The following is a 21,790-nucleotide window of genomic DNA, read 5'->3' as shown; positions in this document are numbered from 1 at the left end:
TACTGCAGAGGACTATGGTTGTTCCATCGTTGAGTGTATTTAAGGTTGAGATGGACAGATTTTCCAACTCTCGGGAAACCAAGGATTATGGGAAGCAGACGGGAAAGTGCAGTTAAAGCCAAAGATCAGCCTTGAGCATACTGAATGGCAGGGCAGGCTTGGGGGGGCCACATGATCTATTCCTGCTCCCATTTCTTATGTTCTTACTCTGGAATGCGCTTGTGCATCATTGATTTTCAATACTCCAGCACTGGCAACAATGCCTTCAGCTGCCTAGACCCTAGTCTCTGGAGTCCCTTCCTTAAATCTCTCTGCCTGTCTACTTCTCTTTCCTCCTTTAAGAAGCCCCTTAAAACCGACCTCTTTGAACAACCTTTTGGTCACCTGCCCTAATACCTCCTCATGTGGCTCGACGTCAAATTTTATTTGATAATGCTCCTGTGAAGCGCCTTTACTGTGTATATATAAATGCAAGCCAGCAATGTCCACATTCCAAAGATAAATTTTAAAAACCTACTCACCATACAGTACGGTGTGAAACTAAACATATATTGTGACTGTTCTAGTTCTTTCTCTGAACAGGTACGCCCAGAACAACCTAATTAAAATGTAATGAAAAGAGCTCCTTCATGTTGGCTAGTGCGGCCTGGTGCAAAATCAAACCAAGCCGCCTATCAAAGCCCATGGTTGCAGCCCAGCTGAGTGAGCCAACCAAAGCAACTGGGGTGCTGCAATGAACTTCAGTGCTTCCGGCTAGAGGGGAGCACAGTTACTGGTTGCTATCCAGAATCTGCTGGAAAGTGTGTCTGTTAATAACAAACAATAGGAATGTGAACATAAATTTAAGGAAATGTCACTTGAAGCTTAAAAATTAAAATAACTGCTCAAGTTACTAAATATCCCTATTTGTGCAGTTATGGTTAAGATTTCATATCAAGTCTACAAAGTCCACAAAGTTCAACTTTCTTCCTTCTTCATTTACAGATCAGTACATTTCAGACCCTCATTGCTGAACAAATACACCATCTTCCCAGATTCCATATGTTTGCTTTCTTCGTGCGATGCTAAAGCCGCTGTAAGAAAGCCTTGGGAATTTTTCATGTCCCTTTCTTGAGCACCTTTCAAAAATATATTGGCTCTTTTATCCTGTTTGGAGTCACAATGCAAGGAGGAAAACTGTTACTGACACAAAGTAAAAACTCACATGATGTGATTAACCACAAAAATCGGATTCAAAAGGAAGTTCCACAAATACAATCAGGCCTGGACCTAAAAATATTCTTCTGCAAGGCAAATAAACTGAATTTTCCAATTTAGCTCACCACTGGCAGGCCTCACACTTAATGGGTGGCCTTTCAGAACATTAGGGATGTTTTGCCAGCGATATTCTGACCATTGATAATAATGGGAGGAAAATTATGGTCAGGGATTCTCGATTCTTAGTTAAGGTGCCCACGACACATGAGGACCAACCAGCAAAATGGGGCTTTGTAAGGTTCCACCCATTCAACGAGTAATTTTACCCAAACCTAAGTTACCCTTTAGGGGTAGTAGTAACTACGGTAGTAGTACAGTAATAACATTTCCATGTAATTGTGGTAGCTGCTCACTTAGTCCCATCAATGGAAATAAAACAGTGATGTTAGCTCCAACATAGATGTGCCTTTCCCTGGTACCTTGTTTAGGGAGTCTCATCAGTTCACCAGACCACTAGATTCAGCATGATGTCCAAGAAGCCATTTGTAACATGAGGAAAGGAAGGGAAATTATATTATTTCATTCATTTTGCTTGAAACAAACCAGAAACAAGTAGCAGATAGCGTGGTTACCAAGCACCTACCAAGTCTATGACCTCAACTAGGACTGACCAACCCTTCTGTTTTTATCAGCTGTGTAATTAGGTAATTTGGAGATTCAGTGACTACCTATGAAACAGCAAGTTCATCACAAGCACATAACAGGCCCGTATTATGTCCTCTGTTCCCTATTTTTGGTTAACATCTGCATAAAGACTGCACACACACAAATGTAGCGGGAGCATGTTCAACATGAGCTTTGCTGACCAGAATTTCTACCACATAATACTAAAAGTAATGTTCCCTTTAATTTACATAGATCTCATGTTGGTAGTGTTGTGAGTTGGGTCAACACAACAAACAACCTTTTGCAACCTTCCAGGCCTACAAAATTAAAGCAGGACAGACCAGGAAATAAGAAAAACTGAGACTGTTTCCCAAGGGCAGGATTTCCAGGGCTTGGAGCTCACACTTAACTCAAAGGGTTGAATTTTCCCAGTCCTGTGAGGGCGGGCTTGAAGTCAGGACTGGGAGGAAAATTGGAAATGAGGGTGTGGGTCGGTGGGCCAATATGTTCCTACCTCCAGGCATCTTGTTGGAGGTGGTCATCAATGGCAGCAGGCAGTAGCCAATATTTAGCAATCAAGTGGCTAATGGAGACAGGAAGAACTGTGCTGGTGATCTTGGAGTCAGAGCTGTCTGGCAGCACCATGGAGTCAGCCTCAGGGTTGCAATGACAATACTGTAGTTCGGACAAGCAGTGTGATAATTTAGAGAGAGTGAAGGTGTCAAGACAGGTGGTGGTGAGGTATTGCTGGGTGTTGTGAGTGTGTATGTGGAAACTGCGGCTGTGTTTATGGATGAGGGACAGCATTTAGATGAGAAATTGGAAAGGGTCAACAATCAATCCTTGAGGGACCCCAGAGGTAAAGGCACAAGAGCTGGAAGCAAAACCATTGCATGTGATTCTCTGGCTACAATTGGAAAGATAAGAATGGAACTAGGTGAGTGCAGTCCCACCTAGCTGGACAGCGACAGAGGATGTAGGAGGACTGTGGTCAGCCATGTCAAAGGTTATAGATAGGTTGAGAAGGATGAGGAGAGATAGATTACCTTTGTCACAGTAACATAGGATGTCATTTGTGAAAAATTGAAATGCTGTTAAATGTCAGCCTTTAAAATCTAACTTGGTTGAGGAAAGGATCTTCCCTTCCCACAGCAATGCACAGGTTGCTAGTTGATACATGTGGATAGATGTAAAATTGTTTCCAGTTCTACTGATTAAGTTGCATTAAATCTATCCTGATTGAAATATATGCAGGGTGAAATTTGACTATGTCATTAGTATTGCACATAGTAACCTGCTTGTACGAAATTCCTTACTCTGCTATTCTGTTGTAAGTATTAAGCTGTGTTTTTAAATTGACTAATGCCATTAATGTCCACAAAAAGCATGACAAATCCAATCTGGACAATTACTGCCCTATCAGTCAACTTGAGCATCAGCACAGTGATAAATAGCGTTGTCAACAATGCAATCAAGCAGCTCGTACTCAGAAACAACCTGCTCGCCGTTGCTCAGTTTGGATTCCACCAGGCCACTTCGCTCCATTACAGCCTTGGTTCAAACAAGGACAAAGGAGCAGAATTTCAGAGAATAGGTGAGAGTGACTGCTCTTGAAATCAAGGCACAACATAGGAACGTAAGAAATAGGAGCAGGAGTAGGCCATTCGGCCCCTCAAGCCTGCCCTGCCATTCAATAAGATCAATAAGATCTGCCCCAGGCCTCAACTCCTACCTCCTCTTTAAATACTTTCAGTGATATAACTTCCACAACTCTCTGGGGCATAGAATTCCAGACATTCACTACCCTCTGAGAGAAGAAATTCCTTCGCATCTCAGTTCTAAATGAGTGTCCCCTTATTCTGTAACTATGTCCCCTAGTTCAAGATACCCCCACTAGTGGAAATATCTTCTCAACATCTACCCTGTCAAGCTCCCTCAGAATCTTGTACATTTCAATAAGATCGCCCCTCATTCTTCTAAACTCCAATGACTAAAGGCCTAACCTGTTTAGCCGTTCTTGTTAAGTCAACTCCTTCATCCCAGGAATAGCCTAGTGAATCTCTTTTGAACTGCCTCCAATGCCAGTATATCCTTTCTTAAATATGGGGACCAAAACTGTATACAGTACTCCAGGTGCGGCCTCACCAACACCCTGTACGGTTGTAACAAGATTTCCCTATTTTTAAACTCCAAACCCCTAGCAATACAGGCCAAAATTCAATTTGCCTTCATAATTACTTGCTGCACCTGTATGCTAACTTTTTGTGTTTCATGCACAAGAACACCCAGATTCCTCTGTGCGGCACTTTTTTGGAGTCTGCCTTTTGATTCTTCCTACCAATGATCATGATCTAACACTTTCCTACATTAAACTCCATCTACCAAGCTTTTACCCACTCACTCAACCTATCTATATCCCCTTGCAGATTCCTTATGTTCTCATCACAACATGCCCTCCCACCTATTTTCATATCGTCAGCAAATGTGGATACATTACATTCTGCCCCCTCCTCCAAGTCATTAATATTGATAGTAAATAATTGAGGCCTTAGGACTGATCCTTGTGGCACTCCACTAGTTACGTCTTTCCAACCTGAAAAAGACCCACTAACCCAACTCTCTGTCTTCTGTGTGTTAACCAATCCTCAATCCAAGCTAATACATTACCCCCAATACCGTGAGCTCCTATCTTGTGCAATAACCTTTTATGTGGCACCTTATCGAATGCCTTCTGGAAATCCAAATACACTACATCTACTGGTTCCCCTTTATCAACTCTGCTTGTTATATCCCCAAAGAACTCTAGCAAATTTGTCAAGCATGATTTCCTTTTCACAAACCCATGTTGACTCTGTTTGATTGCGTTAAGCTTTTCTAAATGTCCTTCTATTTCTTCCTTAATAATGGACTCTAGCATTTTCCCAACGACAGATGTTAGGCTGACTGGCCTATAGTTTCCTGCTTTTGTCTCCCTCCCTTCTTGAACAGAGGCGTCATATTAGCAGTTTTCCAATCTGCAGGGACCCTCCCGGAATCCAGTGAGTTCTGGAATATTTTGACCAATGCCTCCACTATCTCTGCAGCCACTTCCTTTAAAACGCTTGGATGCAGGCCATCAGGCCCTGGTGACTTGTCTGCCTTTAGTCCCATTAGTTTGTCAAATACTTTGTCCCTCGTGATAGAGACTGTTACAAGATCTTTCCTCCCATTAGCTCCTTGCTTATCTGATATCTTTGGAATGTTTATAATGTCCTCCACCAAAAAGATCGATGCAAAGCATTTGACTGAGTGTGGCATCAAGGGGCCCTAGCAAAATTGCAATCAATGGAAATTAGGGGGAAATTCTCCACTGGTCAGAATCATGCCTAGTACAAAGAAAGATGGTTGTGGTTATTGGAGGCCAATCATCTGAGCCCCAAGACATTTCTGCAAGAGTTTCTCAAGGTTGTGTCCGAGGTCCAAGCACCTTCATTTGCTTCATCAATAACCTTCCCACTATCAAGTTGTTCCAGTACAGCTACCTCACTGGCATCTACCCAGCAATGTGGAAATTTGCCCAGGTATGTCCTGTACATAAAAAGCAGGACAAATCCAACCCAGCCAATCACTGCCCCATCAGTCTACTCTCCATCATCAGTAAAGTGATGGAAGGGGTCATCCACAGTGCTAACAAGTGGTACTTGCATAGCAATAACCTGCTCACTGATGCTCAGTTTGGATTCCGCCAGGACCACTCAGCCCCTGGCCTCATTACAGCCTTGGTTCAAACATGGACAGAAGAGCTGAACTCCAGTGGTGAGGTGAAAGTGACTGCTCTTGACATCAAGGCCGCATTTGACCAAGTGTGGCATCAAGGAGCCCTAGAAAAACTGGAGTCAATGGTAATCAGGGGGAAAACTCACCAGTGGTTGGAGTCATTCCTAGCACAAAGGAAGTTGGTTGTGGTTGTTGGGGGTCAATCATCTCAGATCCAGGACATCACTGCAGGAGTTCTTCAGGTTAGTGTCCTAAGCCCAAACATCTTCAGCTGCTTCATTAATGACCTTCCTTTCATCATAAGGTCAGAAGTGGGGATGTTCACTGATGATTGCACAATATTCAGCACCATTCGTGACTCCTCAGATACTGAAGCAGTCCATGTCCAAATGCAGCAAGACCTGGACAATATCCAGGCTTGAGTTGATATAAGTGGCAAGTAACATTTGTGCCACACAATTGCCAGAAAATAACCATCTCCAACAAGAGAGAATCTAACCATCACCCTTTGACAGTCAATGGCATTATCATCACTCAATTCCCCCACTATCAACATCCTGGGGGTTACTATTGACCAGAAACTGAATTGGACTAGCCATATAAATACTGCGGCTATAAGAACAGGTCAGAGGCCATGAATCGTGCGACAAATAACTCACTTCCTGACTCCCCAAAGTCTGTCCACCGTCTACAAGGCACAAGTCAGGAGCGTGATGGAATACTCCCCACTTGGTTGGATGAGTGCAACGCCAACAACACGCAAGAAGCTTGACACCATCCAGGACAAAGCTGCCTGCTTCATTGGCACCCCATCCACAAACATGCACTCCCCCCACTACCGATGCAGAGTGGCAGCAGTGTGTACCATCTACAAGGTGCACTGCAGGAATTCACCAAGGCTCCTTCAACAGCACCTTCCAAACCCATGACCACTACCATCTAGAATGACAAAGGTAGCTGATAGATAGGAACACCACCACCTGGAAGTTCCCGTCCAAGCCGCTCACCATCCTGACTTGGAAATATATCACCGTTCCTTCACTGTTGCTGGGTCAAAATCCTAGAACTCCCTCCCTAACAGCACTGTGGGTGTGCCTACACCACATGGACTGCAGCATTTCAAGAAGGCAGCTCACCACCACCTTCGTAAGGGCAACTGGGGATGGGCAATAAATTCTGGCCTAGCCAACAACGCCCACATCCCATGAATGAATTTTAAAAACTCATAAGGTCAGAAATACAGATGTTTGGTGATGACTGGACAGTGCTCAGTTCCTTTTGCAACTCCTCAGCTAATGAAGCAATGTAGGCCTGCTTGCAGCAAGACCTGCACAACATTCAGGCTTGGGCAACTATCATTAGCACCGCAGAAGTACCAGACAATACTCATTTCCAACAAGGGAGAATCTAACTACTTTCACTTGATATTCAATGGCATAATCATTGCCAAATCCTCCACCATCAATATCCTGGTGGTTACCATTGATTAGATACTTAACTAGACCAGCCACATTAATGCAGTGGCTACAAGAATAAATCAAAAGCTGGATATTCTGCAGCATAAAATTCACCTCCTTTCCACCATCTACAAGTCAAGAGTGTGATGGAATATTCTCCACTTTCCTGGATGAGCGCATCTCCAACAACACTCATGAAGCTCGACACCATCCAGAATAAAATAACCCCTTGATTGGCATTGCATCCACCACCTTAAGCATTCATACCTCCCACCATTAACATATCTTGGCTGCAGCGTGTACCATCTACAAGATGCACTGCAGCAACTCGTCATGGCTCCTTCAACAACACCTTCCAAACCTGTGAACTGTCGCACTCAAAAGAACAAGGTGAGCAGGTGCATGAGAACATCATGAAACACAAGTTTCCCTCTAAGTTGTACACCATCCTGACTTGGAACCATATCACCATTCCTTCATTATTGCTTTTTCAAAACCATGGGACTCCCTTCCTAATGACACCTTTACTACATGGACTGCAGCAGTTTGAGGAATGGCTCAACACCGCCTTCTCGAGGGCAATTAGGGATGGGCAATAAATGTTGGCCTTGTTGGCAATGCCACATCTCATGAATGAATAAACAAAAGGTGGACAGAGAAATCACATTTTAACATGCTGGTGGGTTTGCTATTAATACAGTAAGACTTCAAAATAGTAATCAACTTTTTAATAGTATATTAAATTACCTTGTATTTGTAGGTGCCTGGTTTCCGAATATAAAAGTAATCCTTCTCATCAGCAATGACATTGTCATCAATAGAGTTTAAACTGCGTTCATAACATATTACATATTAGGTTTGGAATTATAATAAATTAAGTTATTTTAGGGGTAGGTTTCAATTTATGGATTTCAAAGGAGTGAGAATACAAACCTATTCTGGTCCAAGCAAGCTTCAGCATTGAAATAGTTGGTTGCCTCATTGAACAGAATTTTATTCCAAACTGGGTTGGATCTGAAGGAAAATATATCAAAGAATGACTTCCTTACTTAATCAAATAACTGTTAAAAGGTGCAGAAATATTGCAACTATAGTGTGGCTCCCTTTATTTGGCATTATCAGAGGAGTAAGAATTCCCCTGGTCACTGTATAGCAGCATTGTAAATGTGTTAGCGATGATTCCCTCGATTCTACATTTCTACTGAAGTACAATTCTCTACAAACATCAAACAGAGGAACTCTTCCATGAACATGAGAGGAAGGGATTTAATTAATTCCACCCGAGGGAACTTAGGCCTGTGGGAGTTGAAGTTGAAGCATTGGATTCAATGCTGATTTTCCACCCTGCCTCTGGTTTAATAGACAGCTGAGGGGCTGCCCAGCTGCCTCATTTAAGTCAAGGTCCTATTGGTTAGACAGGACCATGGAGGCATTTTAATGTCCTATACTTGTTGGAACAACTGCTGTGGAAGTACAGGCAAGAAATCGAGGCTGTGAAAGGTAGGTGAAAAATTATTTTTCCTCTTGCTTTATTTGAAATAGATTCTGAATGACAAAGAAACATTAGCCCAGAATTTGGGAATGCCGCTACTGTTGGGGTTTGGCCCTTGTTCCACATGAACGACGCTGTGGGATGAGGCCACGGTGGCAAGTAATGGAAGCTAGGACCGCTGTTAGTGCCACAGTGGCCTGTTGGTAAGTGATGGCCTTGGAGGGAGGAGGTGGGGTGGCGGGGGAGGGCCTTCAGCCTTAGTGAGAGGGAGATTGGGAAGCCTAGAGGTCAGGTGTTGGGGATCTCGGGGCTGTAGGTGGGGAGTTCAGAGATTGAGCCTGGGTAGGCCTCTCAGCCTCCTCCTGAGGTCCGCTGCATTGCAGATGTCAGTCTTCAGCCAATTTGATTCACTCCACATGATATCAGGTAATAGCTGAAGACACTGGATACTGCGAAGGCTATGGGGTTTGACAAAGTCCTGACAGTAATACTGAAGATTTGTGCTCAGAACTAGCTGTGTCCCTAGCCAGGCTGTTCTAGCAGTGCTACAACACTTGCATCTACCTGGCAATGTGCAAAATTGCTCAGCTATGTCCTGTCCACTAAAAATAGGACAAATACAATCTGGCTAATTAAACCCCCACCCCCCTCTCCAATCAGTCTACTTCTGATCATCAGCAAAGTGATAGGTGTTGTCAACAGCACTATCACTAACACAGCACTGGCTCAGCAACAACCTGCTCACTGGATGCTCAGTTTGGGTTCTCAGCTTGGGGTGAGGTGAGAGTGACTGTCCTCCATGTCCAACCCCATAATCTGTTTGCTCTCCCCACCACGCCATTTGGTCTCCCAGAACAACACATACTCAGTGTGCCACCCACCCCTCCTCACGACTACCATCCACTCCCCTTGACCACCACTGGAACCCCAGCTACCATTGTATTCCATGCCACCATCAGACACCCTGAATACCAGCCTCCCTGCCGCACACAATGATCAGGATGCCCCTGTGATCGGGACCACTCCTCATTTGGGACCCACCCCTCTGCAAACACGATATCTATCTGCCCTCCTCGACTGCGGCCTTGTGCTGTTGGCTTCCTCGACCAATGGGCCTCTAGCCTGTCATTCAGGATGCTTGTGGCCTGCAAACTGACAGAAAAAAATTTAAAGGAACCCTGCAGTTTAAAAACTGTAGGACATTCTAGAAACTCACTCTTCCAGGTTTCCTAAGCTCAAAAGAGCACTCCCTGCATGGAATTCACCTCAGGCTAAATTCTAGGACAAGGTGAGGGAAAAAATAGTGGATTAAGAGGCAGATAGAAAAAAAGATAGAAAGAAAAGATAGATATGTAAATTTTGACATTTTTAAATCTCCTAAAACAATTCACAACCAGGAGGAATGAGATTCCACACTTATAATCGTTCATTTTGTGGGCAAGAGAAGTTGATTAGCAGACAGCAACACTTATAGTGTTGCTAAAATGGTGTTTCCTCTGTTAATTACTAGACTTAACTTTCTCTGGCGAGTTTAATGGTCACTTAATGTGCAAATGCAGAAACTCCATAAAACTCACAGGGCGGTTAAATGCGAGATGCCGTTTTTACAAAGTTAGTGCAGAGTGGCGCAAATCGGAAGCAACTTGTGGCGATATGCAATTTACGGGGTATCAGTTCCTTTGCTCCAAGTTGCTGACCGATGTGCACATTAATAGCAATTTTACTCAAACGCTGTTATTATATCAGCCAAATCTGGTCCAAAATATGCTTTCATCCCTGCTTGCTAGGATTTGCCAGTGCTACGGCATCTCAGAATATTTTGCCCGTAAAACCAGCGAAGGTAATCTTTTCCTTTACCCTTCGGAAGTGTGCATGTTTGTTCCAGGTACATCACCAATCATGGGGCTACTTTTCACAGAGGTCAGGACAGTGGCACTCATTGCCGAAGCTGCTTTCAATTTATGTTGATACCTGGAAAAGAATTATGTTGAAATCAAGCTTTTGCAGATGTATAATTTACTCTTTTAACCATTTAAAACTGGTCCTCATGGGGCTACTGAATAGCTACAAAATGATTTATTTTAGTTCTGATTTTGGATAAAATTGCATTTGTATTATTTTTGCTAAAACAGCATGGTTTTATTTTGTTTCACACACGCAGCCAGTACTATAATGAGCTCATTTTCAACTGCGATATATATTGATATAGTGGCTGCCTGACGGTCATATTTGGATAATTTTCTTAGCTGCCAGGCAGGTTGTTATAGATGGAGTGCCAAAAATAGGAAATGGAATTCCTCCAAAGATAGGATGCCGAAATAACACCCCCTTTTGAAAGGCTTCCTGGATAATTCTTGCCCAAGCATCTGCCTACCTCATGGGAAGATGGTGGTATACTGGCTGGACAAGTAATCCAGAGGCCTAGGTTAATGCTTTGGGACACAAGTTAAAATCCCACCATGGCAGTTCAATTAATTAATCAAAAGGGGCTTGAAATGAAAGCTTGCCTCAGTAATGATGACCATGAAACTATCATCAATTATTGTAAAAACCCATCTGGCTCACTAATGTCCTTTAAGAAAGGGAATCTGCCATCCTTACCCCTGGTCTGGCCTACACGTGACTGCAAGCCCACAACAATGCAGTTGAGTCTCATCTGCCCTCAAAGTGCAATTAGGGATGCGCAACAAATGCCAGCAATGCCCACATCCAATGTAAGATTACATTTTTAAAAACCTCAAATACAAGGGCCATTTAAAAAAAAGTCAACAAAGCAACATCTTAAGGACCGCAGTGTCAAATTGCACTCAAATACACCAATAATAATGAAAACAAGACATTTTAACAACATTTTAAAGGTTTTTACAAATAATTGAATGATACTTTCTCACAAGGACAACGTTAATAAAAGTTTACAAAAATGGAGCAAGCCATTTAATACCATCAAAATGTGTATGGTTGATCAAGGTTGGGAGTCGCGCTGAGTCCTTACTGAGCCGCACTTGGCTCTGTACGTTGCACACCTTTGCTCCATCTGGGCAATCCATTTTACGTACCTAAATTGCTTGTGTAACATTCCTTGCTAAAGTTTGAGCCTGTGCCCCAATTCTAGAGCTTGTGACAATCTCAGCCTAATGCGAAAGTGTATTTTATGAGTGATTGATAGAGCAAAGACATAAAGTGATATCTCAAGCAGACTTTGGAAAACCCTTCAATATGTTCCACCTCAACTGCCAGCTGCACTTGGCAAAGTTCCACATGAATGGTTACAAATTAAACATTATCCTGTGGGGGTTCAGAGCAATTCCTGAAGTTGGATAATAAGTCGATTAAAAGTTGGAAAACGGCAGGAGTAGAATTTTTCGCTCGGCTTGTGGGCATGCGTCCTACACATTCGAGCGTGAAATAGTGCGCGATGACGTCGGGTGAGCATCCCGACATCAACGCACACTCGTGTGATATTTCGATCGGCGGGTGCACTCAAGAGTCGGCAGCGCGCCCGCCCACAATTAAGAGGCTTATTAAGGCCATTAAAGTAGCAATTGACAGCAATTTTTCGCTGCCCGTCCAACGTTACAGTTGGCGGGTGGGCGAATCGGCCAGGTGGCCTTGGCATTTTTGAGGAAACCTCATCCAAAGGTGGGATGAGGTTTCCGAAATTAATTTTAAAAAAGATTAAAATGTTTGGACAGAATTTTCAGCATCCATACGTTAAGGTGACTCACTCTGATGCGTGGGCATTTCTTTTTCTGGATTTTAAATTCTGTTTTTATTGATTTTAAATTCGTCAGCTCCCCGAGGCAGCTCTCTGCCTTCAGGGAGCTTTCCTTCTGCGCTCCCCCGTGCCCGCACTGACTTCAGCGCTCGCCCTCCTCCCGCCCCATCCCAGCAGCGCTGAGCCGTTAATTAGCCAGCCAGCATGAAATCATGGTGGTGGGGGGGGGGGGGGGGGGGGGCGGGGTGGATCGCGGCCAGCAATCTGTTCCCCAGCCGCTCCCGGGCCCGCTAATCGCGGCTGCCCACCGACCAGAAAATTCTACACCACGTGTTAAAGGAGATACATCAGGGTGGCGAGGGATGCCGGGTGGAATGCCCCAGCACTCAGAGTTGGCATCACTGCCTATTTACAATTTACTTCAGCGATTTAGACTCCGAAACTAAATACAAACTGGTCAAATTTGCACGTGATTACAAGCTAAGGAAATCACTTTTGACTTTCTGCAACAATGTAAGATGGGTGCTAGCAAATTGGCAGTCCATTTTAAAGCTCTGGTGATTTTTATTTCCATTGAAAGCATTAGGACCTCAATTTGCATGTGGAAGCTGTCTAATGTCTTTTCGCAGCAGGCACACTGCCCACCTAAAATATCCTGGTTTCCAAGTTGGCAACTGGCATATACCCAGGGCTGATTGGGCAATTGACAAGGCAATTAGAAATTGGTTCACCCGACAAAAAAAAACCAAACATACTGATGTTGAGATTCTTCCCCTCTCACTGTCAAGGGTCAGACCTAAAGCTATGCCCACTTAAATAAGGTTCTAGAGGACAATCAGTGGCAATGAAACCAAATCCCAATCAACCCAACGCAGCAACTTAATGACAGGAGGAAGAAAACTGAAGGATAACTGCACAATTGTGTCCCCCCCTCCACTCTATAAAGCATAGGCATGGAAAGGGCTATGAGCAATGTTATTGCATAAACACCTGAGTCACCCATATCAAATTGTTCTCTCTGTTGTTCTCTCCTTTAAAATGGAAGAAAAGTTTTTTTATATATGAAGGAAGTAACCATTTGCTTGGTTGTACAGAACTTGAATATAGCTGAAAAGAGAGGCATGTTACCAAAGCTTTTAGTCTTGCACTCATCAGGACAAATACAAGTATGTCGAATTTCAAACAATCGCAACAATTTATACGACAGGAGAAAGAGTGCTAAAGGGTGATAACACATTTTTCTCCTGTAGCATAAATTGTTGTGATTGTTTGAAATTTGGCATTCTTGCATTTGTCCTGATGAGTGCAAGACAAAAAGCTTCAATAACATACCTCTCTTTTCAGCAATATTCAAATTAACCATTCAATGATTGTCATTTCTAGGCTATAATTCATTCCTGGTTCATCCATGAACTGTTATAGTAACTGACCTTTGTCTGATACACAGAGGGACAAATGCAGCCAAAGTAATTGAAATGATGTTGGTAGCCACTAATATAAAAATCACTCCATACAAGACATCTTTGTTGTCAGGTTGCAGAGGAGCAGAGCGAGAACCCTGGAATGAAAGAGATGTCAAATTATTCTCCAATATGATTTCCAGTCCTAGAAATACGATAGTCAAAAATGTAGCCTAATGTGAAATAAAGACCAATTAAAATTTAAATTCCCTTACCACAGTTATCAAACCTGTGTCAATAAGTCTGGAAAGCACAGAAACATTTTGTTCTATCTGTCTAAAAACAAAGATACTTAGGTTATTCTCAAGAAAATGGAATATATCCTGTTGCTTTATTTAAAAAAAACTTGAAATTGTTAAGATGAAAAAAAATGTTTAGATAAGAATTTTCAGTTAAAACAAAACATGGATTGAGTCAAGATTATATGATTTGTTCTGTCTTTTTATGTACTGTACTGGTACACAGGTGTTTAAGCAATTAAACCATAGAGATTTTAAGTTAATTACTCCATAAAGGCAAGTTTATACAGCAGGCATTCTTTACTAGCCTGAGAAGCCATTATCCCAGACCTCAATAGAAGCTCTCAGTGAAACATCAACATGTCACATCCCTTCATATTTGTGTGAGACACCTTGATGAATCATCTGGGGATGAGGCACAAATTCCCAAAACCTTCAGGTACGCATGCTTCGCCAACTCAAAAGATGTTCCCAGGACTTGGGGATGTTTATTAAATAGGCTTTGACACCTAATGGATTGTTTCCCTTTAGACAAATATGTTGGGGTGTTTCGAAGAAAGGTTGTGAGCTATGCTGCTATAATTCAATTCATCTCAGCCTCCCATCTGAGGTCCCCAGCATCACAGAAACCATTCTTCAGCCAATTTGGATCACTCGATGTGATATCAAAAAATGGCTGGAAGCACTGGATGCAGCAAAGGATAGGGCCCTGACAATAGCCTGGCTGAAAACTGTCCTACTGAAAACTTGTGGTCCTGAAAACTTGCGCCCCTAACCAAGCTGTTCCAGTACCACTACAACACTGCCAACAATTTCGAAAATTGCTACCCAACAATGTGGAAAATTGCTCAGGTATGCCCTGTCCACAAAAAGCAGGACGTTTCCCATCCAGCCAATTACCACCTTATCAGTCTACTCTTAATCATCAGTGAAATGATGGAAGGTGTCATCGACAGTGCTATCAGCAGCACTTACACAATCACTCATCGATGCTCATCTTAAATTCTGTCAGGACTACTCAATGGGAAGCAGAGAGTTGGGATAAATGGGGCACATTCAAGTTGGCAGGCTGTGACTAGTGGAGTGCTGCAAAGATCAGTGCCTCAGCTATTTACAATCTATATTAATGACTTAAACGAAGAAACACTGAGGGCAACATTTCCCCCCGGTGGGGGGATGTGCGGGAGTGGACATGGGCGGTCGGGTTCCTGATCAGCACCCCTGGTTGGGGACGCGCCGCCATTTTACGTGGGTGGGCCAATTAAGGCCCACTCAGCATGATGTGTGCCAGGAAGCGCTGAGCACTCCCTGTGTGGGCCGGGGGGTTGGGGGGGGAGGAGTAATTCCCTGAGCCGGGAGTGCGCTCTTTCGCGCATGCGCCTGAAAGAACGCACAGATCTCCCTGAGGCAAAGCGCTGCCATGTCTCCTCATGCGACACTGTCACATGAGTTGGGACATGTCCATAACTTTTATTTTAAAACATTCTGAAATTTTAAAATCCCTCATGAAACCTCATCCCACCCGTGGATGAGGCTTCATGTTTTTTCTGAAGCCCGCCAGGGCTCCCGGCCTGCCTGCCAACCTTAAGGTTGGACAGGGAGGTCCACTAATGATTTCAATCACTTTTTTAATGGCCTTAGTAGGCCGACCTGAAAATGTAAATGACGCGGGACGATGTCGGGATGCCCGCGCAACGTCACCCCGTGTCATTTTATGCATCGGCGAGTGGGCCCCACCCCCGCTCCCGCTCACCGACCGGAAGATGCAACCCAGAGTAAGGTATTTAAGTTTGCTGATGATGCAAAGCTAGAAGGGAATGCGGGCTGTGAGGAAGACACAAGGAGGCTGCAAAGAGATATAGACAGGTGACTTGGCAACATGGTGGTAGACGGAGTATAATGTGGGGAAGTGTGAAGTTATTCACTTTGGTTGTAAGAATAGAAAAGCAGAACAGTTTTTAAAAGGCGCGAAACCTATAAATGTTGATGTTCAGAGAGAATTGGGCATGTTTGTGCAAGGAACACAAAAAGCATGCAGGTACAATAAACAATTAGGAAAGCAAATGGCATGTTGGCCTTTCTTGCAAGGCAATTGGAGTACAAGAATAAAAAAGTCTTGCTACAATTTTACTAGGCTTTGGTGAGACGACATCTGGAACAGTGTGTGCAATTTTGGCCTCTGTATTTAAGGAGGGATATACACTTGAGTTGGAGGCAGCACAGCAAAGATTCACTAGGTTGGTCCCTGGGATGAGGGGGTTGTCCTATGATGAGGGACTGAGTAAATTGGGCCTATATTCTCTGGAGTTTAGAAGAATGAGAGATGATCTCATTGAACCATTCGAGATTGTGAAGGGGCTTGACAGGATAGATCCCGAGATGTTTTTTCCCCTGGCTGGGGAATCTAGAATATGGGGGCACAGTTTCAGAATAAGGGGCCAATCATTTAAGATTGAGCTGGGATAAATTTCTTCATTCAAAAGATTTGTGAATCTTTGGAATTCTCTACCACTGAGGCTTGTTGCTGAACTGTCCCATTACAGCTACATCATTGGCATCTACCTGGCATTGTGGAAAATTGCCCAGGTATGTCCTGTACACAAAAAGCAAGAGAAATCCAACCCGGACAATTACCGTCCCATCAGTCTACTCTCGATCATCAGTAAAGTGATGGAAGGGGTCATCAACAAGGCTATCAAGCAGCACTTGTTTAGCAATAAATGCTGACTGACACTCAGTTTGGGTTCCGCCCGGGTCACTCAGCTCCTGACCCCATTGCAGCCTTGGTTCAAACATGGATAAAAGAGTTGAATTCCAGACGTGAGGTGAGAATGACTGGCCTTGACATCAAGGCAGCAGTTCACCGAATGTGGCATCAAGGAGCCAAACCTAGCACAAAGGAAGGTGGTTGAGGTTGTTGGAGGTCAATCATCTCAGTTCCAGGACATCACTGCAGGAGTTCCTCAGGGTAGTGTCCTAGCCCCAATCATCTTCAGCTGCTTCATTAATGACCTTCCTTCCATCATGAGGTCAGAAGTGGGGATGTTTGCTGATGATTGCACAATGTTCACCACCATTTGCGACTCCTCAGATACTGAAGCAGTCCATGCCCAAATGCAGAAAGACCTGGACAATATCCAGGCTTGGGCTGACAAGTGGCAAGTAACATTTATGCCACACAAATGCCAGGCAATGACCATCTCCAACAAGAGAGATCCAACCATCACCCCTTGACATTCAATGGCATAACCATCACTGAATCCCCCACTATCAACATCCTGGGGGTTGCCATTGACCAGACACTAAACTGGACTAGCCATATAAATACTGTGGCTGCAAGAGCAGGTCAGAGGCTAGGAATCTTGCAGCGAGTAACTCACTTCCTGACTTCCCAAAGCCTGTCCACTATCCACAAGGCACAAGTCAGAAGTGTGATGGAATACACACCACTTGCCTGGATGAGTGCAGCTCCAACAACATTCAAGAAGTTTGACACCATCCAGGACAAAGCAGTCCGCTTGATTGGCACCCCATCCACAAACATTTGCTCCCTGCAACACTGATGCACAGTAGCAGCAGTGTGTACCATCTACAAGATGCATTGCAGGAATTCACCAAGGATCCTTAAACAGCACCTTCCAAATCCACGACCACTACCATCTAGAAGGACAAGGGCAGCAGATAGATGGGAACACCACCATCTGGAAGTTCCCCTCCAAGTCACTCACCATCCTGACTTGGAAATATATTGCCATTCCTTCACCGTCACTGTGTCAAAATCCTGGAACTCCCTCCCTAATTGCACTATGGGTGTGCTTACACGACATGGACTACAGTGGTTCAAGGCGGCAGCTCACCACCACCTTCCCAAGGGCAATTAGGGATGGGCAATAAATTCTAGCCTAACCATCGACACTCACATCCCATGAATGAATGAAAAAAAACCCATCACTGAATATATTTAAGGTTGAGACAGACAAATATTTGGTCTCTCATCGAATCAAGGAATATGGGGAGTGGTGGAAGGTGGATTTGAAGCCAAAGATCAGCCATAGTCATACTGAATGGTGGAGTGGGCTCAATGGGCCGTATGGTCTTCCCCTGCTCCTTTTCTTATATTCTCATTGCAGCCTTGAGCTGAAGAGCTGAATTCTAGAGGTGAAGTGAGAGTGACACTCCTTGACATCAGGGCAGCATTTGACCGAGTGTGGCATCAAGGAATCTTAGCAAAATTGAAGTCAATGGGGGGAAACTCTCCACTGGTTGGAATCATACTTAATACAAAGGAAGATGGTGGTGGTTGTTGGTGGCCAATTATCTTGGAATATAATAACATGAAATAGGGGCAGGTGTGGACTTTAGCAAGGCTTTTGATAAGGCCCCTCATGGCAGACTGGTCAAGAAAGTAAGAGCCCATGGGATCCAAGGCAAAGTGGCATGTTGAATCCAAAATTGACTGAGAGGCAGGAAGTAGAGGGTGATGGTAGAGGGATGTTTCTGTGACTGGAAGCCTGTTTCCAGTGGGGTTCCACAGGGCTCAGTGCTGGAGCCCTTGCTGTTTGTGTTGTACATAAATGATTTGGACTTAAATGTAGGGGGTATGATCAAAAGGTTTGTGGATGACACAAAAATTGGTAGGGTGGTAAATAGTGAGGAGGATAGCCATAAACTGCAGGAGGATATCAATGGACTAGGCAGGTGGGCAGAGCAGTGGCAAATGAAGTTCAACTTGGGAAAGTGTGAGGTAATGCACTTGGGGAGGGCTAACAAGGCAAGGGATAAAACTATGAATGGTAGGACCCTGGAAAGATCAGAGGGACTTGGTGTGCATATCCACAGATCCCTGAAGGTAGCAGGCCAGGTAGATAAGGTGGTTAAGAAGGCATATGGGATACTTGCCTTTGTTAGCCGAGGCACAGAGGTTATGCTGGAACTGTATAAAACGCTGGTTAGGCCACAACTGGATTATTGCATGCAGCTCTGGTCACCACATTATAGGAAGGATGTGATTGCACTGGAGAGGATGAAGAGGAAATTTACCAGTATGCTGGCTGGGCTGGAGGGTCTGAGCTATGAGGAAAGATTGGGTAGGCTGGGGTTGTTTTCCTTGGAGCAACGAAGGTTGAGAGGGGACCTGATAGAAGTGTATAAGATTATGAGGGGCATAGATAGGGTGGATAGGAAGGCACTTTTTCCATCAGTAAAGGGGTCAATAACATAGGGAACATAGATTTAAGGTAAGAGGTAGAAGGCTAAGAGGGGAGTGGAGGAGAAATTTCTTCACCCAGAGAGTGGTAAGCCTGTGGAATTCGCTACCACAGAAAGTAGTTGAGGTCAAAACATTGTATGTTTTCAAGAAGGAGTTAGATATAACTCTTGTGGCAAAAGGGATCAAAGGATATGGGGAGAAAGCGGGAGCAGGCTATTGAGTTGGATGATCATAATGAATGGCGGAGCAGGCTCGAAGGGCCAAATGGCCCACTCCTATTTTCAATGACCTAGAAGGACAAAAGTAGCCATTTTTTTTTATTCACACATGCCTAATTGCCCTTGTTCAGGAGGCATTTAAGAGTAAACCACATTTCTGTGGGGTCTGGAGTCACATAACCTACAGACCAGGTAAGGACAGTAGATTCCCTTCCCTTAAGGGCATTTGTGAACCAGTTGGGGTTTTTACAACAATCAACAACAGTTTCATTCAGATTTTTATTAAATTCAAGTTCCGCCATCTGCTGTTATGGGATTTGAACCCAGGTCCCCAGAGAATTATGCTGAGTCGCTGGATTACCAGTCCAGCAACAATACCACTACACCATCACCCCCCATGCATGGGAACACCACCAACTGCAAGTTTCCCTCCAAGTCACTCACCATCCTGACTTGGAAATATATCGCTCTTCCTTCACGGTCGCTGTGTCAAAATCCCAGAACTCCCTTCCTAACAGCACTGTGGGTGTACCTACACCATATGGACTGCAGCGGTTCAAGAAGGTGGCTCATCACCACCTTCTCAAGGGCAATTAGGGATGGGCAATAAATGCTGGCTTTGGTAGCAATGCCCACATCCCATGAAAGAATAAGAGAAATTGCAGCACAAGCCAGTAGAACTAAAACAGTAACTCACCAGGAAAAAAGTGGTATTAATCTTTAAATAGCACTGGTGGAAGGCCCTTCCTCCCATTGAACATGTGTTCTGCGCTTGTGTCAGATCAGTGTTACACCCGAGCAGTGCAAGGGACAAGGCTCAAGTCTTTGCAACCATTTTCAGCCAGAAGTGCCAAGTGGAAATTCATTTTGGCCTCCTCCTGAGCTCCCCAGATTCACTCCACAAGATACCAAAGAACATAAAAACATACAAACATACGAAATAGAACAGAAGTAGGCCATTCGGCCCCTTAAACCTGCTTCACCATTCAATAAGATCATGGCTGATTTATTTGTGTTTCAAGTTCTTTCTTCCCATCTACCCCCAATAACCTTTGATACCCTTGCCTAACAAGAATCTACCTACCTCTGCCTTCAAAATATTCAGTGAGCCCACTTCCACTGCCTTCCTGAGGCAAAGAGTTCCAAAGTCGCACAACCCTCTGAGTGTTACGACCAGGGTGGGGGGGAGTATGCGAATTACTAAGCCCCACTACTCAGCAGGCCACACCACTAATTTAAATATTTAAATTTATCCCAAAGTGCTAATTGGGCATCTATATCACCAATACCCTGAAGAAGAAACCATGGCCAGGCTTCTTTCAAAAACACAGAGTGATCAACTTATTTTTAAAACATAACTTCTTTTAACTAGTTGCAAGCACTAGTTAACAAACAATTGCAATCAGGAAGTATAGCTATGGATCTCTTCCTAAAGAACTCCCCCAAACACGCACACAGACACACACACACAGACAAACAAAGGACAAACAGATAATATCTGTCTGCAGAGTAGGACTTTTAAGGAGGTTATAAAAATAAAGGATAAAGTCTGCAGAGTTTCGACGCTGTCGACTTGGAGTTCTCTCATGTGATGACAGGCCGCTGGTCCTGATGGATGCCGAGGAGTTCTCACCAGCTTGGTTCAGCTGTGTCCAATTGCAGACTAGTTGGGCTCATGAGGGTTCTGGCCACAGTTGATTGCTACACAGACTTTAGGCAAAGGAGCGGAGAGAGGGAGCCTTCAGCTTCAGGTTGGTCTGCCATCTCTGCTGCTTCCCACAAAACTCCCCTCAAACAGCTTCCAAAACAAACTGCTGTTCTCTCCCTGTAGCCTCTGGTAACCAGGCAACAGTCCAGGTTTTTTCCCTCTCTCCCATGTGACTGCCTGGTCGTAAAAGCTTTCCATTAATTAACACAAACGACTCCTCATAAAACCCCCTTAACAATCCAGGTATACAATAGAGCCTTAGATTTCTTGTCTTGTGGCTCAGTTCATAGCACCCTCGCCTTTAAACCAGAGGGTTATGGGTTCATGTCCCACTCCCGGAAACCAAGAACTGTGATTGTACTCGAAAGAGTTGCAATCTGTGACTGTTGATAACTCGAAAGAGTTTCAAAAGTTAAACTGGATCTCAGGTCAATGTCCACCTGTACAGGTCATGTTCTTCCATTTTGTAAGAGAAAAATTCAGTCGTAAAAGATAGGCTTCTGACATGAGAAACAATTTCTCCTCATCTCTGTCCTATAAGGGTGACCCCTAATTTTAAAACAGTGCCCCCTAGTTCTGGACTCACCCACAAGAGGGAACATCTTTCCACGTCCACCTTGTCAATACCATTCAAGACCTTATATACTTCAATCAAGCGACCCCTCACTCACAG

At 44.0% G+C, this 21,790-nt stretch overlaps 1 protein-coding gene across 1 annotated transcript; it reads right to left on the bottom strand.

Annotated features, from left to right (window-relative positions):
- Window positions 1-650: 650 nt before the first annotated feature.
- LOC144690215 (uncharacterized) lies at window positions 651-21,178 on the bottom strand. The gene is made up of 7 exons (XM_078557636.1): window positions 21,043-21,178; window positions 13,959-14,019; window positions 13,714-13,841; window positions 10,426-10,539; window positions 8,010-8,090; window positions 7,824-7,905; window positions 651-1,146 (listed from the first exon to the last, which is right to left on the bottom strand). Exons 4-7 carry the CDS (start codon window positions 10,506-10,508, stop codon window positions 979-981), a joined length of 414 nt encoding a protein of 137 aa, XP_078413762.1. The 5' UTR covers window positions 10,509-10,539; window positions 13,714-13,841; window positions 13,959-14,019; window positions 21,043-21,178; the 3' UTR covers window positions 651-978.
- Between the last annotated feature and the right edge of the window lie 612 nt (window positions 21,179-21,790).

Source organism: Cetorhinus maximus, chromosome 2 (genome assembly GCF_964194155.1).
Source record: "Cetorhinus maximus chromosome 2, sCetMax3.hap1.1, whole genome shotgun sequence".
In the NCBI taxonomy this organism is placed as follows: Eukaryota; Metazoa; Chordata; class Chondrichthyes; order Lamniformes; family Cetorhinidae; genus Cetorhinus; species Cetorhinus maximus.
Note: the sequence above shows the minus strand (reverse complement) of the source record. Positions and strands in the feature narration are given on the sequence as shown.

Excerpts from the sequence above, each read along its gene's own strand:
- LOC144690215 (XM_078557636.1), bottom strand. The coding sequence starts at position 10,508 with ATGAGTGCCACTGTCCTGACCTCTGTGAAAAGTAGCCCCATGATTGGT. Across the intron at positions 8,091-10,425 it reads AACATGCACACTTCCGAAGG|ATCCAACCCAGTTTGGAATA; the intron begins GTAAAGGAAAAG and ends ATTTTCCTTCAG. Across the intron at positions 7,906-8,009 it reads GCTTGCTTGGACCAGAATAG|TTTAAACTCTATTGATGACA; the intron begins GTTTGTATTCTC and ends TTATGAACGCAG.